Raw genomic sequence first — 17,151 nt, 5'->3', positions numbered from 1 at the left:
AACATGTAAAATATATTTACTTTCCAAATGTTTATTGAAAACAATTACATTTGCACAATGAGCACTTGTCTCATACTGTACATAGTTACAGCTGTTGGTTAGCTAGTAAATGTTTGTCATATTAGCATAGACATGACAAGAGTCAAGATTCCCCACATGGCAGCTTCTTACCAATGTTGCCAACTATCTGACCAATCTGAATCATAACACCACAGGCATCAGATGCGCACGCATCATTTGTGACATTGTCAGCCAACATGTTTAAAGTGGGCATAGAGTCCATGCAAGACAGTTCACTAAATGTCTACCCAGAGTATTTAGCAGTCTTATGGCTTGGGGGTAGAACCGGTCCAAGAGCAGATGGTCCAGTACCGTTTGCCCGGATGGTAGCAGAGTGAACAGTCTACGGCTTGAGTGGGTGAAGTCTTCGTTCATTTTCCGGGCCCTCCTCTGACACCGGCTGATAGAGGTCCTGGATGGCAGAGAGCTCGGACGCAGTGCTGTACTGTGCCACCCACACCACCCTCTGTAGCACCATGCGATCGAGGGTGGTGTATTTGCCTTAGCAAGCAGTGATGCAGCCAGTCAAGATGCTCTCGATGGTGCAGCTGTTCTGAATGACGTTGGTATCGGTAAGGAGAGGACCCAATGATGGCTATTGTGGGTGGAACACATTGTCCACAATTGATAGTCCAAGGACTCAATGAAAGAAAAAAATAGAACAATAAAAAACAGAATACATCAAAGATGAAAGGCAATAAAGAAAGAAAGAGTGGAAGAGTATTAGATATTCACTTTGCTAAAAAACTTGCATAACAATATTCTACAGCTAATTGGCTTAGAAGAACTAACATGAGGTCGAGTGGGCACAATGAACACGTCTCTATTACGTGGCTTGATAATTAGCATTTCAAAGGCTGTAAAGAGGAGCAAATAGGACCCGATTTAACTTGGGGTTTGATGTGCAGTATGATATAACAAGTCTGATCAAGGAAGGCTTTTTATCCCCTGTATCAACAGTTGAAGAAGAATACAAGAACACTCTATTACCAGAGTTAGGCTACACGTTTCATCTGCATGTATGACGATAGTGAAGGTTCATAATAGTTTGTTGGCTATTGTTGACCCAAAACACACAACGTTTCCCTGAGATTTCCAACCAGAAGAGTTTGAAGATGCAGCCAAACAATAGATCTTGTACAGTATAATACTGCCCTCGCCTGGAGTATATATCAAAAGGCAAGTAGTAATAATGACAAGTTGACAACATTCTTTAGGATGATAAACCATTTATTTTAATTTGAGTGAGAGTTGACCATTCATTTATACAGTAGGTTTGCAATTCATTTTAAAGATCTCTTTATAAAAAACTAAACATTTGTAAAATAAGGGAACCCTGTTTCGGTACCAACTTCTGTAACATTATTAGAAAATAGCACTGTTGTAACGCTTTAATTACATTTAAAAACAAATTTGTTTTAACATTAGGAAGACATAATATAAAGTCAATTAAATCAATCTACAGGATAAGTCTATACAGCTGAGGCCAACCAATGACCTACATACACAGAGTAACAATGTGAAGTAAAAATATATCCATGTTCCTGCCGCAGTCTTTCAAAATCAACCGTTAAATAATTATAGTGTATGTTAAGCTTTAGGTTGTGTCTTAAATTATATTAGTTCTAACGTTTCAAATTGTACAACTTCTTTATTTTATTTATTTTTTACTTTAAATGTCCATTTTAACAATATGGTTCCTTATTACTATGATGAACAAACGATTAGTCAGCTTATATTATGGGCTGTCACAAAATCACTTAGATAATCAACAGAACGCAGTTAAAATGCACATCATTGTGTATGGGGACAATGGAGCGATGCTGAATAAGGTCTATGTAACACAGCTAGATAGCTGACTAGTAGACACTACATTTGAGTTTCAATTTAACTAATGTCTTGTGGTTGGACAACTAAACCCATCACCGACATGTAGGCTAGCTATAGCCATTTCACATTTACTCCGTACAGTTTCCGTACCACTCCATGTATTGTCCCATTAGAGATAAGGGCGGTACCATTGGGTACCCATAAACACACGTTTGAGGGTTTCACCAGCGTCATGTAGTCTAACAAAGTCCTGTATCACATTTAGTTGAACATTAAATCATTAATACTACCGTGTACTAATGTTAACCATCGTCATGATCAACAATCAGTACGTATACAATTATTTTCTGTTCTCAATTAAAAATAGGGCAACGTGTTGAAGGAACTCTAAAAACCAGGTACAGTAAAGGCCTCTTGGGAACATTCTTGCTTTAGGGAACGACAGAGAATGGAGGTGATGTGAGGAACAAAACAGGACATCCTTTGTCACAATCGCCGTCTGTCCCTCTTGTCCTTCCTATTCTGATAGTCAGTGTTGGCACAGGGAATCTACAAAATGGCAGCTGAAATAGGCCTAAACCACTAAACCTCGTCCAGCTAGTTCTTCTCCAGCTCTCCCTGTGGGGTTGTCTGGTCAGGCAGATCAACGCTGGAGTACAGTAGTACCAGTAGTCCCATGGATTCATATGCAAGGGGTTGGACCGATGGAGGTCACCTCTAGTCCATGGTTTTAACAGTAAGTGGTTTGACCAAGAGGCCAAATCCCTAGTCCATGGTTTTAGATGCAAGTCGTTTATCTATAGGCCACACTTCTAGTCTGTGATTTTAACAATGACTGGATAGACTGAGGGGCCACATCCATAGTCCATGGTTAGAGACAGGCTATACCTCTAGTCCATGTTTAGACAGGCTATACACCTCTAGTCCATGTTTAGAGAGGCTATACACCTCTAGTCCATGGTTTCAGATGTAGCCATCAACAGTGTTCCTTACAGGAGAGGAACAGGCTTGTGCCAGGACAGGGGGCTGTGGAAATTGCAGTCACCAGGGGTCTGTGTGCTCCGTATTGCAATCCTGCAACCCCGCGGCTCAGTATTGCATTTAAGTGCTTGCTCTGCAGCCGGGCCAGGGAGCACAGCTAAGGCCGATGGAATCTGAGGAGTGGGGACAGAGAAAAGTCATAATGTGCACTGGGTAAGAAGATCTAGGGTTTCAACTTGCAAAATCTCAACCACAGTTCGAGTTTTAGAGAAACATTGGTTCGTTTGGGGTCCCGGATCAGGGTATGAGTAAATAAAATAAATATTGGTAATGGATAGGACACTAACCTGGTATAGATCCTGCTCTCTTCGTGAACCTCCATCTCAGAGCTCTTGAACTCGTTCAGTTCCTTGCGGATGGCAGCCTAGATTGAATAGAATAGAGAGCAAAGATTGAGTCAGGTGTTATGTGATGCACTGTACATACAGCAACATCCTGGAGCAGGTCTACTTGTTAGTAATGTACAGTACAGAAACAGATCAATAGATCAGTGCCTATAGTTCAGAATCAGTCTTTTTTGGATATGAATAAAATGAAAATGGAGCCACAGAGTATGTTCTCTCCAGCTGTCAGACATATTTGCGATGGCACACTGCCCCATATCCAAATACTGGCACCTCAAAACTCATAAATATCAACCTCTGAAGATTTTAACTTGTCAATAAAAGTCCTGCAAATTTAAGACCTCAGTTTTAATAAAAGAAATGGTCAAACAATTTTTTTCCTCAGGGATTTTAAACCTCTGAACAGCAGAAAGTATGCAATAATTTGTGTTTCAACCTCTTCTCCTAGCTTAACTGGTATACTCTGGGGACAACTCAGCAAAGCCATTAAGCAGCGGTTATATTGCATTCCTGGGATTTTGGTTTGACACAGTATACAGTTGAAGTCAGAAGTTTACATAGTCATTAAAACTCGTTTTTCAACCACTCCACAAATTTCTTGTGAACAAACTATAGTTTTGGCAAGTCGGTTAGAACATCTACTTTGAGCAGGACAAGTCATTTTTCCAACAATTGTTTTACAGACTTCTGATTTCACTTAGTCAGAAGAAGTTCACATACACTAAGTTGACTGTACCTTTAAACAGCTTGGAAGATTCCAGAAAATTATGTTATGGCTTTAGAAACTTCTGATAGGCTAATTGACTTCTTTTGAGTGAATTGGAGGTGTACCTGTAGATGTATTTCAAAGCCTACCTTCAAACTCAGTGCCCCTGACATCATAGGAAAATCTAAATAAATCAGCCAAGACATTAGAAAAAAAATTTAAGAACTCCACAAGTCTGATTCATCCTTGGGAGCAATTTCCAAATACCTGAAGTACCACGTTCATCTGTACAAACAATAGTACGGAAGTATAAACACCATGGGACCACGCAGCCGTCATACCGCTGAGGAAGGAGACGCGTTCCGTCTCCTAGAGATGAACGTACTTTGGTAAGAAAAGTGCAAATCAATCCCAGAACAACAGCAAAGGACCTTGTGAAGATGCTGGAGGAAACAGGTACAAAAGTATCTATATTCACAGTAAAACAAGTTGGGTTATATCGACATAACCTGAAAGGCTGCTCAGCAAGGAAGAAGCCACTGCTCCAAAACCGCCATAAAAAAGCCAGACTACGGTTTGCAACAGCACATGGGGACAAAGATCGTACTGTTTGGAGAAATGTCCTCTGGTCTGATGAAACAAAAATAGAACAGTTAGGCCATAACGACCATTGTTATTTTTGGAGGAAAAAGGGGGATGCTTGCAAGCCGAAGAACACCATCCCAACCGTGAAGCACGGGGGTGGCAGCATCAGGTTGTGGGGGTGATGTGCTGCAGGAGGGACTGGTGCACTTCATAAAATAGATGGCATCATGAGGCAGGACAATTAGGTGGATATATTGAAGCAACATCTCAAGACATCAGTCAGGAAGTTAAAGCTTGGCCGTCATCTTCCAAATGGACAATGACCCCAAGCATACTTACAAAATTGTGGCAAAATGGCTTAAGGACAACACAGTCAAGGTATTGGAGTGGCCATCACAAAGCCCTGACATTAAGCCTATAGAAAATGTGTGGGCAGAACTGAAAAGGCATGTGCGAGCAAAGAGGCATACAAACCTGACTCAGTTACACCAGCTCTGTCAGGAGGAATGGGCCAAAATTCACCCAACTTATTGTGGGAAGTTTGTGGAACGCGACCAATACGTTTGACCCACCTTAAACAATTTGAAGGCAATACTACCAAATACTAATTGAGTGTATGTAAACTTCAGACCCACTGGGAATGTGATGAAAAAAATAAAAGCTGAAATAAAATCACTCCACTATTATTCTGATATTTCACATTCCTCAAATAAAGTGGTGATCCTAACTGACCAAAGACAGGGAATCTTTACTAGGATTTATTGTCAGGAATTGTGAAAAACTGAGTTCAAATGTATTTGACTAAGGTGTATGTAAACTTCCCACTTCGTCTGGAATTCCAAACCCTGCTGAAATGGTTAAGTAAAGATGTTAAAGATGTATCACTATACTATAGTTGAAGAGCACTCTTACCATTTTTGACCAATCTTTTACAATCTACAATGTATTTAGTTAGTCGCTTAACTGCGACTCACCTTGTCGGAGGGAGTGAGCTTAGTCCAAGGTTTGTCTGCACGGCGGTCGTAGTCTTGAGTCGTGGTACACTCTACGTACTCATGGAAACGCAGGATCTTCCTGGCCTGAAGCTCTGCTATGGTGGGCCTCTGGGACAGCTGGGGGGAGGTAGAGAGAAAACACACTGAGTGACTACTGTCCAATTAAAATGATCAACTCTGGTTAGTTACATTTGAGTGTTTTATTTCTATATCCGTGTACGATGGCTTTGTCACCGGTGTGTGTGTATGCACGTTGGTGTACTGTATCTAAATGTGTTTCAATTCTGCAGTGTTTGTGTGTGTGTTAGGTGTGTGTGTGTGAGAGTGAGTCAGGCTAACCTTTCTGGTGAGTCTGCGTTTGATCTCGCTCCGCTCTGCCCTGATATCAGCTTCGTTCCTGGCTACAATAAGACAAGACATTCCATCCCATCAGAGACAGAACAAAAACATGCCTCTAGTCAGAGAGAGAGAAAATGGTAGACTGGACCAGGGCCCATATTCACTAAGCGTATCAGAATAGGAGTGCTGATCTAGAATCCGTTTTTCCTTTTTAGATCATAATGAATATGATTATATGGTCAGGGGGGGACCTGATCCTAGACCAGCACTCCGGGCCCTGAGCTTCTCCTGGCGTCTTCACAGGAGTAACGGGAGTCGTTTTAATCAGTCTTTACCCTCTGGGACAAGGAAGTGCATTGTCTTAGATACACTGCAGTCTGAACATTATGTAGTCCTTTTACAGAGCTGTCTAAGGACAACGCTTTTAAGTAGTGCTTTCAGAGTCTAAAGATAACCAGAAGACAAACGTGAAAAACTTTACCTGTAGGCTACATGAGTGAAAATACCTTTTGGACAATATATCAAATTCTAAAAAGTGTTGGCAGTACCATTTTGGTGCCAATGCTAAACTCAAGAACAAACAAGAGCAATGGTCAAATTGCACCATGAATCAAGTCATTGCTTTTATTTTATGTAAGTACTCTTACAGACCACAAGGGGGCATCTATAGGGCAGACAGACTGATGTATCGTAATAGATCGTTTTGGGTCACTAGTAAAACCAGAGAGATGCTTATCTATCTAGAGGTGAAGAACATTAAACCAACTGCGAGGGGAGATGAACCATGAAGTTGATATTGACTGAAAAAATAGAAGTGACAGAGAAAGAGGGAAAGAGAGTTACCTGGAAGGATGTTTCTCTGCTCCAACTCCTCTGCTGTGGGTCTCTGACTCAACCTCCTGATTAGAGAAACACACAACACACACACATTTAGGGTAGGGGAACACCCCCCTCCTCAACTCACAGCGATCTCTAGATGTAGTTACCTGTTGAGTGTGGTACCGATCTTGTTCTTGAGTGCCTCCCACTGCTCTCTGCTCTGCCAGCCGACTCCGTCTTGTCCCTCTCCTCCCTCCCGCTCCAGCTTCAGGGCCAGGGTGTCCTTCCTCGTCACACGGCTGGCCAAGGCACCTGGGTGGTGCAGACAAACAGTTCCAGTAACATGGGACAATCATTTCGCTCTACATCACATTTGAAAATTGTAAACTTCAGATTAAACTTCTCATTTGGGTTAACACGGAACCCAAACCGGCAATGACATTAATTTGGGGACAGGTCAAAATGCATTAAACATTTATGGCAATTTAGCTAGTTAGCTTGCACTTGCTAGCTAATTTGTCCTATTTAGCTAGCTTGCTGTTGCTAGCTAATTTGTCCTGGTATATAAAACATTGAGTTGTTATTTTACCTGAGATGCACAAGGACCTCTACTCCGACAATCAATCCACACATAAAACGGCCAGCGGAATCGTTTCTAGTCATCTCTCCTCTTTCCAGGCTTTTTCATCTTTGAACTTATATGGTGATCGCATCTAAACTTTCATAGTATTACCACGACAACCGGCAACAAAGTTAGTCTTTCCATCACCCACGTGGGTATAACCAATGAGGAGATGGCACGTGGGTACCTGCTTCTATAAACCAATGAGGAGATGGGAGAGGCAGGACTTTCAGAGCGATCTGCGTCAGAAATAGGAATGACTTCTATTTTAGCCCTTGGCGTCGCAGACGCTCGTTGACGCGTGCGAGCAGTGTGGGTGCAATAATTGAATAACATGGATTTCTAAATGTATTTTGCGGCACTCGGTCACGCGACGTGTCCGGTCTGGTCAGCATGTTAGCTTTACCTGCAAGTAGTAAAATACATACAATGAAGAAAATAGAAAGACCGATTTGGAATATCCCTTATTGATACTTTTTTACTAATAATGAAAGGGCCTTCCTTGATAGTACTGTACTGTATCTACAACAGACCCATGTGGCATAATCACCAGACTTCACATCGACACCAGACACATGTGGCATTATCACCAGACTTCACATCTACACCAGACACATGTGGCATTATCACCAGACTTCACATCTACTTACTTGGTGGATCGTCGTCCTCGTCTTCATCGTCATCTCTGTAGAGGATGGGTCCGTCAGAGTCTGTCTCCTCATCCTCCTCACTGCTGTCTCCGGGCCCCCGGCCCTCTGGGATGACACTGACCCTGGGATCGACCACCAGACCCCTCCTGCTCCTGGGCTCCAGCTCAGGCTGCCTGGGGGGAAGCATCCTTCTGGGGTGAAGCTTCTCCAACTCCTCCTCCATGTCAAAGTCATCATCCTCAGGTCTGGAGAGAGAGGGACAAATGTTCATTGAATCTGACTGTTGAATAGAGAGTGATCAAGTGGGTATGATGTATGCATATACAGTTGAAGTTGGAAGTTTACATACACTTAGGTTGAAGTCATTAAAACTCGTTTTTCAACCACTCCACAAATTTCTTGTTAACAAACCACAGTTTTGGCAAGTCGGTTAGAATTTCTACTTTGTGCTTGACAAGTAATTTTTCCAACAATTGTTTACAGACGGATTATTTCAGTTATAATTCACTGTATCACAATTCCAGTGGGTCAGAAGTTTACATACACTAAGTTGACTGTACCTTTAAACAGCTTGGAAAATTCCAGAAAACTATGTCATGCTTTAGAATCTTCTAATAGGCTAATTGACATCATTTGAGTCAATTGGAGGTGTACCTGTGGATGTATTTCAAGGCATACCTTCAAACCCAGAAAAAAATCAAAAAAAATCAGCCAAGACTTCAGAAAAAAAATTGTGGACCTCCACAAGTCTGGTTCATCCTTGGGAGCAATTTCCAAATGCCTGAATGTACCACGTTCATCTGTACAAAAAATAGTACGCAAGTATAAACACCATGGGACCACGCAGCCGTCATACCGCTCAGGAAGGAGACGCATTCCGTCGCCTAGAGATGAACGTACTTTGGTAAGAAAAGTGCAAATCAATCCCAGAACAACAGCAAAGGACCTTGTGAAGATGCTGGAGGAAACAGGTACAAAAGTATCTATATTCACAGTAAAACAAGTCAAGTTATATCGACATAATCTGAAAGGCTGCTCAGCAAGGAAGAAGCCACTGCTCCAAAACCGCCATAAAAAAGCCAGACTACGGTTTGCAACTGCACATGGTGACGAAGATCGTACTGTTTGGAGAAATGTCCTCTGATCTGATGAAACACAAATAGAACTGTTTGGCCATAATGTCCATCATTTTGTTAGGAAAAGGGGGAGGCTTGCAAGCCGAAGAACACCATCCCAACTGTGAAGCACAGGGGTGGCAGCATCATATTGTGGGGGTGCTGTGCTGCAGGAGGGACTGGTGCACTTCACAGAATAGATGGCATCATGAGGCAGGACAATTGTGGATATTTTGAAGCAACATCTCAAGACATCAGTCAGGAAGTTAAATCTTGGTCGCAAATGGGTTTTCCAAATGGACAATGACCGCAGGCAAACTTCCAAAGTTGTGGCAAAATCTTAAGGACAACAAAGTCAAGGTATTGGAGTGGCCATCACAAAGCCCTGACGTCAATCCCATAGAAAATGTGTGGGCAGAACTGAAAAAGCATGTGCGAGCAAGGAGGCCTACAAACCTGACTCAGTTACACCAGCTCTGTCAGGAGGAATGGGACAAAATTCACCCAACTTATTGTGGGAAGCTTGTGGAAGGCTACCTGAAACGTTTTACTCAAGTTAAACAATTTAAAGGCAATGCCCACCCGAATACTAATTGTGTATGTAAACTTCTGACCCACTGGGAATGTGATGAAAGAAATAAAAGCTGAAATAAATAATTCTCTCTACTACTATTCTGACATTTCACATTCTTGAAATAAAGTGGTGATTCTATCTGACCTAAGACAGGGAATTTGTAGGATTAAATGTCAGGAATTGTGAAAAACTGAGTTTAAATATATTTGGCTAAGGTGTATTTAAATTTGACTTCAACTGTACATGTCTTAATCTATTGCAATGATCAAAGTCACGTTTTTAGCTCAGTGTAAATATTGTTCCCGTTTGTACTGTGGTTAATAGATATGCTGTGACATTATGGAAGTATGATAGAGTAGTATACTCACAGTCTGAGGGGTTCTATGGTGACGGGTAGGGAGCGTCGGCCTCCAGCCTCAGTGAGGAACTCTGGGGGGGACTCAAACAGCATGGAGTGGGCTCTTTGGGACCCATCTGGGTTAGCCTGAGCCAGGCTAGGGGAGCACAGGGCCCGCTGGATCAGGATGTGAAGGGGGATGGCTGGGACTGAGGCTGGGGGGTGGCTGGGCGGCTCTGTGGTGGGGCTGGGAGGGTCCTTCTGAGGGAAGGGGAGTGGGACCGGGAGGGGTGCGGAGGCAGGGTTGGGGAGCTGTAAGTGGGGGTGGGAGCTGGGAGTGGACATCGGTATATGGGACAGAGGTCGGGGTGCTGGTGCAGGGTCAGAGGTGGGTAGTTGGAACCCTACTGCTCTGAGGGTGTCCCTGGTGTCGTCTCGGTCTGTGCTGGGGGGTACAGAGACAGTAGGTATGGGGACTGGGACAGGGACAGAACCAGTGGGGCCCGAGGTCTCTGGCTCAGGGGACGGGTCGCCAGAGTGCTTGGTGACGGGGGTCATCCTCTTGGGCGGAGTGGGAGGAGAGCGCCTGGTGGGGGCAGGAACAACGATGATTCCACTGCCAGCCTGAGAGAGCTCCGCTATGGAACAAAACACACAACAGAATGAATACTAGTCATTAAACAAGGACTGACACGCAGTAGACACAGAAAACAGAACTGAAAGAGAAAGTGTTACACTAATCTGAAATATAAAAGGCATCACATTCACACTCAAGCAAACTGGTTATGAGGATTATCATGACTTGTTTAGTTTCATGAAGGCACAATGCACGACTTACCAGTGGATAGATGGAACATATTAAAAAAGCATGATGATATCAGGCCTGGACATTAGCAGAACGGTATACATCTAACCCTATGGTTTAGATGGAAATCATTCACAGCAGGATTCAAGCCTGATTCATTTGAAAACAACCAGGACAGCATTTTGTTAGTCCGAATCCATTATTTTGAAGTCATTTCACACGTCTCCGCAATCTCTTGACCTCTCAGCGAAGTCATCTAACAAGCTGGGGCACACTGCCTGGCAGTTATCTTAACTTCCATGCATTGTTTTTATTCCAGCCAAGTCAAGTTAGTTTAGCAACAACTCAATCTGACATGCAATGAATGAAGTAGTGGGGGACCATCGATCTATGCTGGTGGTGCTTCACACCATGGGCTATGGGCAGAATGGGTAACAGTTATTCAGTTGTTATAGACACCGGTCAGGCGTTAGACTTGGTGGTGTGCAACAAAACGTGCTGTGGAGCGGTTATGGTGATTCAGAAGGACAGCATCACAGCATGGCAGGCTTGGGTTGCGCCCCTCAGGACAGGGTACCTGAGCAGGCTTGTTCAGTCCGTCGGCGGTGGAGGTAGGTGGGCAGGGAAAGGTACAGGCCCAGCTCCCCCTGCCTTCTCCAGCTGGTACAGTAGTGAGGAGAAAGGGGACCTTGGACCCTGGAGGCCCTGTTCAATGTGGACACTGACAGAGATGAGGGAGGTCAGAGGTCAAGGCCTTCAGCAGGCTGCTTGAAGGTGCGGGAGACTGAATAACTGGTCACTGTTGCCCAGCTAGGCAGATTGTTACCTCAATTAATATCTAAATATCTATCTTACTAAATGTAATATTTAGCCTGTAAGGATAGAAAGCTGACAGGTAAACACATGATTGTCTGGTGAGGATGTAGACCTATCGTATGTACATATTGTGATGATACATAAACCACTGTTCTCCAACAGAGATAATGGATGTTTGGAATAGGACCAATGACAGGGTTATATACACCGAGTGTACAAGACATTAGGAACACCTTCCTAATATTGAGTTGCACCCCCCTTTTCCCTCAGAACAGCCTCAATTCATAGGGGCTTGGGCTCTGCAAAGTGTCGAAAGCATGCCACAGGGACACTGGCCCATGTTGACTCCAACACTTCCCACAGTTGTGTCAAGTTGGCTGGATGTCCTTTGGGTGGCGGACCATTCTTGATACATGCGGGAAACTGTTGAGTGTGAAAAACCTTGCAGCGTTGCAGTTCTTGACACACTCAAACCAGTTTCCCTGGCACCTACTTCGATAACCTGTTCAAAGGCACTTAAATATTTTGTCTTGTTCATTCACCCTCTAAATGGCACACACACACACACACAACCCATGTCTCAAGTTGTCCCAAGGCTTAAAAATCATTACTTAACCCGTCTCCTCCCCTTGATTTACACTCATTGAAGTGGATTTAACATGTGACATCAATAAGGGATCATAGACTGACCAGGTGAAAGCTATGTCATGGAAAGAGCAGGTGACCCTAATGTTTTATACACTCTGTGTATATGATATAACCACTGACCCCTGGGATTAGCCAGGAGACATGGAGGGAAAACAGCAGCAGCTGCAGGACTTAAGACCTGCTGAGTGTGTCACTGTAGCAGCCAATCAGAATACAGACTCTGAAAGCCTATCAGAGAGGAGATCCAAATGATGAAAACTATCATTTCTGCTGTACACAACTTTATGTTCAGCAGATGTCCGCTGTATGAATGCTGAGTGAGTGTGAAATGGAGTAACGCATCTATGAGGACCACACCTTCAGAATGGCATAGGAATGTTCTAATTGCATCACAACAACTGTTACTACATTGACTGTTGGGATGGGCTCCGACCTAGGGCAGCTGCAGCATGCTGGGTAAGAAGACACAGAACACTGAGGCAGCCAATCAGAGCACTGGACGCTCCGGAGTCACTCCCAGCCTGTCGGAGGAGTGCCAGTGCGGCAATGTGTGTGTGTATGTTGTGCTTGCATAAACGCGGCAAAGACAAACCCCCTGCCCCTCTCTTTGGAGAGTGTCTTGATGTATACTGAAAATGCAGACTAGGGCCTTTTCAGTGAGCCGGAAACTGAAGAGTGGTTGAGGAGTGTGTCAATTTGCTAATAGGCAAACGGAAGATGGTTCTCCAATCCTCGATAGCCTCACAAGTGTCTCCTACCTGGAGTTCTTTGCGGAAGAGTTCTGAAATCTGTCACACCCCCTTTGAATCAGCTGTTGTTTTCTTGGGGAAAATTATGCAAACATTTACAAATTATATGCTACTGAAAATGTCTTGCACAACTAACTTAATTTGTTTTATCACTTTACACAAATTTTGGGATCCACCCCTGTAAACGTAATTTGACTGATGACAAGCGAGTGGAGAAGGCAGGTAATTTCAAACAAGAGCATTTTCATCCACATTCCCTCTCCTCGATTACCTTTGACCTTTTTCAAAAGGAGGCGACAAGACGATAGGGTGCAGGATTTGAGCAAATCCAGGAGAAAAGGCCAAGTTACTGTATAGAACAACACCCTGCGTTTCAGTATGCATCGAGTCTAACCATGACACTGAAAAAGACACTTGGGTTGAAAATGGTCAGGGTTAACTCACCAAGCAGAGCAGGGTTGCTGTTGCGGTTGGTGGGTTTGGGTGGGGGTACAGGTGGCTGCTTGGCATGGGGGGGTACGGGGGGAGGAGTGGCCGATTCCCACGTGGTGGAGGAGGGGGGTACCTGGCTGGAACGTACAGGGGGGACAGGGTTGGAGTGGGTGGGAGGAGGGTCATCACTGATGATCAGGGAGACAGTCCTGGCGGGCTTGGCCACTGCTACAGCAGGGGAGGTAGAGGAGGAGGGTGGGGTGGAGGTCCGGACAGGCTCCGTGGAGGTGGTGATAGTGGGGTGGCTCTTAGGAGGGAGCATGGCCTGTTTGGTAGGAGGCGGCTCTCTACGGGAGGAGTCAGGATCTGGGGTGTGGACAGGGGCGAAGCGGACACCAGTGGACTCTACAGACAGGCACAGGACACACACACACACACACACACACATAGAGAGAGGGGGAGAAGTCAGGAGGACAATAGGAGTTTCTATTCCCCCTGATCCCGGGGCTCAAAGTGCAACCACAACAAGCACACTGTTACTGTACAGTGCTGAGCACATAGAACACAGAGCTGAGATAAGCTGCACCTCAACGTTGGACAATAAGCAGCTTTTTAACAGATTAACTAAAGACGGATTCTGGTCAAGTCCTCACACCTTTCACAGGGCTGAGAACAAGGAGATTCACAGCGTTACCAGATATACAAAACAGAATCTCCTAGACACTTAACTAGCAGACAGTAACAAATTGCACTTGCAAAGTGCACCATAAACAAAGCTTTGTTCCATTAAGAATTGTTCAACTTCAACAACTTCAGAGCAACCTTCAGACATAAGCGAATGCATTGAATTTTATGCCACAGGCTGTTTCTTACCTGCTCGTCCGCGGGTCTCCCCTCCTTTGATCTCCTCAGATGGCATGTACCTGGGCAGGGTGCTCCCGCGGTAAGCCTCAGAGGCAGGACGGACCCTGCTATGGAGGTCCTCTGAGGAGGTCTTCTGGAGACTCTGCCTTAGCTCCATCTCAGAGTGAAGTCTGACCACAGGACGACCCTCTTCAAAAGGTCTCAAGAGGGTCTCTGGTTTAGCAGGCCTAGGAGGACTCCGCCTCCTATCGCTCTCCTCCCCCCTTTGTTGCCCATCATCTCTCCTTTCGTCTGCCTTTTCACGAACAATTATCTTGTACCGGTCATCTTTTCTTTCCCGGTCATCTCTCCTGTCGTCTCTTTTCTCACGATCATCTCTTCTCTCTTTTCCCTCTCTTCTGTCATCTTTTTGTCCTCTCTTCTCCCCCTCTTTGCTCTTCTCTCGATCATCTCTGTCCCTCCTTTCCCTCTCCTCTCGCCGGTCTCTCTTTTCCCTGTTCTCTCTCTCCTCCCTCTCATCATGAGGACCTCTCCTCTCCTCCTTCCCGTCTCTCCTCTCCTCCTTCCCGTCTCTCCTCTCCTCCTTCCCGTCTCTCCTCTCCTCCTTCCCGTCTCTCCTCTCCTCTCTCTTGTCCTCTTTCCCATCTCTCCTCTCCTCTCTCTCATTTCTCCTCTCCTCTCTCTTGTCCTCTTTCCCGTCTCGCCTCTCCTCTCTCTTGTCCTCTTTCCCGTCTCGCCTCTCCTCTCTCTTGGCCTCTTTCCCGTCTCGCCTCTCCTCTCTCTTGGCCTCTTTCCCGTCTCGCCTCTCCTCTCTCTTGTCCTCTTTCCCGTCTTGCCTCTCCTCTCTCTTGTCCTCTTTCCCATCTCGCCTCTCCTCTCTCTTGTCCTCTTTCCCGTCTCGCCTCTCCTCTTTCCCGTCTCTCCTCTCCTCTCGCTTGTCCTCTTTATCCTCTTTCCGTTGCCTCCCCTCCTCGGGAGCAGGTCCTCTCGGTAGTGACCCTGCTCTCCTCTCTGACACATCAGACGGCACTCTACTCCGTCTCTCCAGATCTATGACCGACAGCCTGGCGTGTGAGTCTACGTCCAGTGGGGCTCGGTTGGAGCGCGAGGCGTCAGAGGGTACCCGGCTCCTGCTCCGTGGGTCGTCTGAAGGGACGCTGCCCCGCCGTGGGTCCTCTCCCTGGGGTAGCCAGGTGGGGTTGAGCCCTGGGCCTGCCTCCCCCCGGGACACCCTGATCCCTGACTCTGAGACCCGGTCAACATCCATAGGTACTGGCTGGCCATTCTTCACCACCAGACCTTTGGAATGGTTCACGTCGTTTCCCTCTGTCACACAGAAATACATTCTGATAAGGAATTTGAGGTCAGCAAAGATTCTCTACATCTCAGCATTCTCTAAAAGTGTTACCAAACTATTAGTTTTGTTCCCCGTTGATAAATTATAGGCTACTAGTATTTATGTAGGCCTTTGTCTACTCCACTATGATCAGGGCCCGTATCCACAAAGCATCTACGAGTAGGGAGTGCTGATCCAGGATCTGTCCATATAATCTTTTTTTTATTATAATCAAAAGGCCTGATCCTAGACCAGCACTCCTACTGACAGGCTTTGTGGACACGGGCGCTAGTCTGCATACCATTCTCCGGCAGTTCTTTCAGCAATCCTCTGTCAATCAGCTCCTGACGAGGTCTCCTTACTGAGATCTTCCTCTCCAACACTGAAAGTAAAAACATAGGTTTAAATTCCCCGTAACAGAGGTGGCTTGATGAGTAACCTTGTCTGAGACCATGAAGACTTGAGCTCTCTTAAAGGTAACGTCTAGGGTTCAGCTCATCGGGCTAGCACAGTCTTGTTCAGAATCAGTAAGATATAAGACAAAGTTAAACTTCAACACGTCCTTATAATGATGTACAATCCATCCATCAATTTGACTACTTCTAAAGGGCAGGTACCTATTGAGGTTTCCAGAAAGGTCTCGCTGCTCTTCTTCTTCCTCCACTTCCAGGGCTTGAACATATTCCCGAAGCTGGAGAACTTGCCCTTGCGTTTGGAGGGAGGGGTTCCACCTGATGAGTCACCCCCCTCACTCCCTGTCGTACTCTGCTGCAAGTCCACCTCATCATCTGGAGAGGGAGAGGTGAGTGGCATGACACTTATTACAAGACAGAAAATTAAGGCATGGGGAAATGATAAAATAGGGCAGCACTTTTTTACGAACGTGCTGCCCTGTTCGTAAAAAAGGGATACATTTCCTCTATAGACTAGGCCCTAACTAACTCTACAGTATGTCTCCAACAGTAATGCTTAAGAATTTGGTATTTTATTAGGATCGATTAGCTGTTGCGAAAGCATTAGCTACTCTTCCTGGTGTCCACACAAAACATGACATTAATAGACAAGAACAGCTCAAAGACAGAACTACATCAATTTAAAAAAGGAACACGTAGCCTGCATATCAATAAATACAAAACTACCATGGCCAAATCGAGGAGAGGCGTTGTGCCGTGAGGGGTTATTTTATCTGTTTTCTTGAAACCACATTTGCTGTTTATTTGTGCAATATGAGATGGAAGGGAGTTCCATGCGATAACAGCTCTATATAATACTGTATATGCTTTCTTGAAATTATTTCTGGACTTGGGGACTGTGAAAAGACCCCTGGTGGCATGTCTGGTGGGGTAAGTGTGTGTGTCAGAGCTGTGTATAAGTGGAATATGCAACAAAACAAAAAAGGAATTTAACACAATGTTTCTTGTAAAAAGAAGTGATGCAGTCAGTCTCTCCTCAACTCTTAGCCAAGAGAGACTGTCATGCATAGT

At 44.9% G+C, this 17,151-nt stretch overlaps 1 protein-coding gene across 5 annotated transcripts in view; it reads right to left on the bottom strand.

The window, feature by feature from the left end:
• Positions 1 to 1,272: 1,272 nt before the first annotated feature.
• Positions 1,273 to 17,151, bottom strand: part of LOC109907397 (phosphatase and actin regulator 4A) — a 54,457-nt gene continuing 38,578 nt past the window's right edge. For 4 of the 5 annotated variants that reach the window (XM_031793461.1, XM_031793462.1, XM_031793463.1 and 1 more), the window contains 12 exons: positions 16,285 to 16,455; positions 15,969 to 16,049; positions 14,341 to 15,657; positions 13,480 to 13,872; positions 10,049 to 10,655; positions 7,992 to 8,236; positions 6,887 to 7,031; positions 6,744 to 6,799; positions 5,901 to 5,962; positions 5,541 to 5,678; positions 3,219 to 3,295; positions 1,273 to 3,044 (listed from right to left, as the gene is read on the bottom strand). In XM_031793461.1, coding sequence (XP_031649321.1) covers positions 3,029 to 3,044; positions 3,219 to 3,295; positions 5,541 to 5,678; positions 5,901 to 5,962; positions 6,744 to 6,799; positions 6,887 to 7,031; positions 7,992 to 8,236; positions 10,049 to 10,655; positions 13,480 to 13,872; positions 14,341 to 15,657; positions 15,969 to 16,049; positions 16,285 to 16,455 — 3,308 coding nt within the window. In that variant the 3' untranslated portion in view covers positions 1,273 to 3,028. Of the gene's footprint in view, positions 3,045 to 3,218; positions 3,296 to 5,540; positions 5,679 to 5,900; positions 5,963 to 6,743; positions 6,800 to 6,886; positions 7,032 to 7,991; positions 8,237 to 10,048; positions 10,656 to 11,399; positions 11,544 to 13,479; positions 13,873 to 14,340; positions 15,658 to 15,968; positions 16,050 to 16,284; positions 16,456 to 17,151 lie in introns of all 5 variants that reach the window. The other variant, XM_020505331.2, reaches the window with a different exon arrangement.

This window comes from Oncorhynchus kisutch, linkage group LG17 (assembly GCF_002021735.2).
Source record: "Oncorhynchus kisutch isolate 150728-3 linkage group LG17, Okis_V2, whole genome shotgun sequence".
NCBI lineage: Eukaryota > Metazoa > Chordata > Actinopteri > Salmoniformes > Salmonidae > Oncorhynchus > Oncorhynchus kisutch.
Note: the sequence above shows the minus strand (reverse complement) of the source record. Positions and strands in the feature narration are given on the sequence as shown.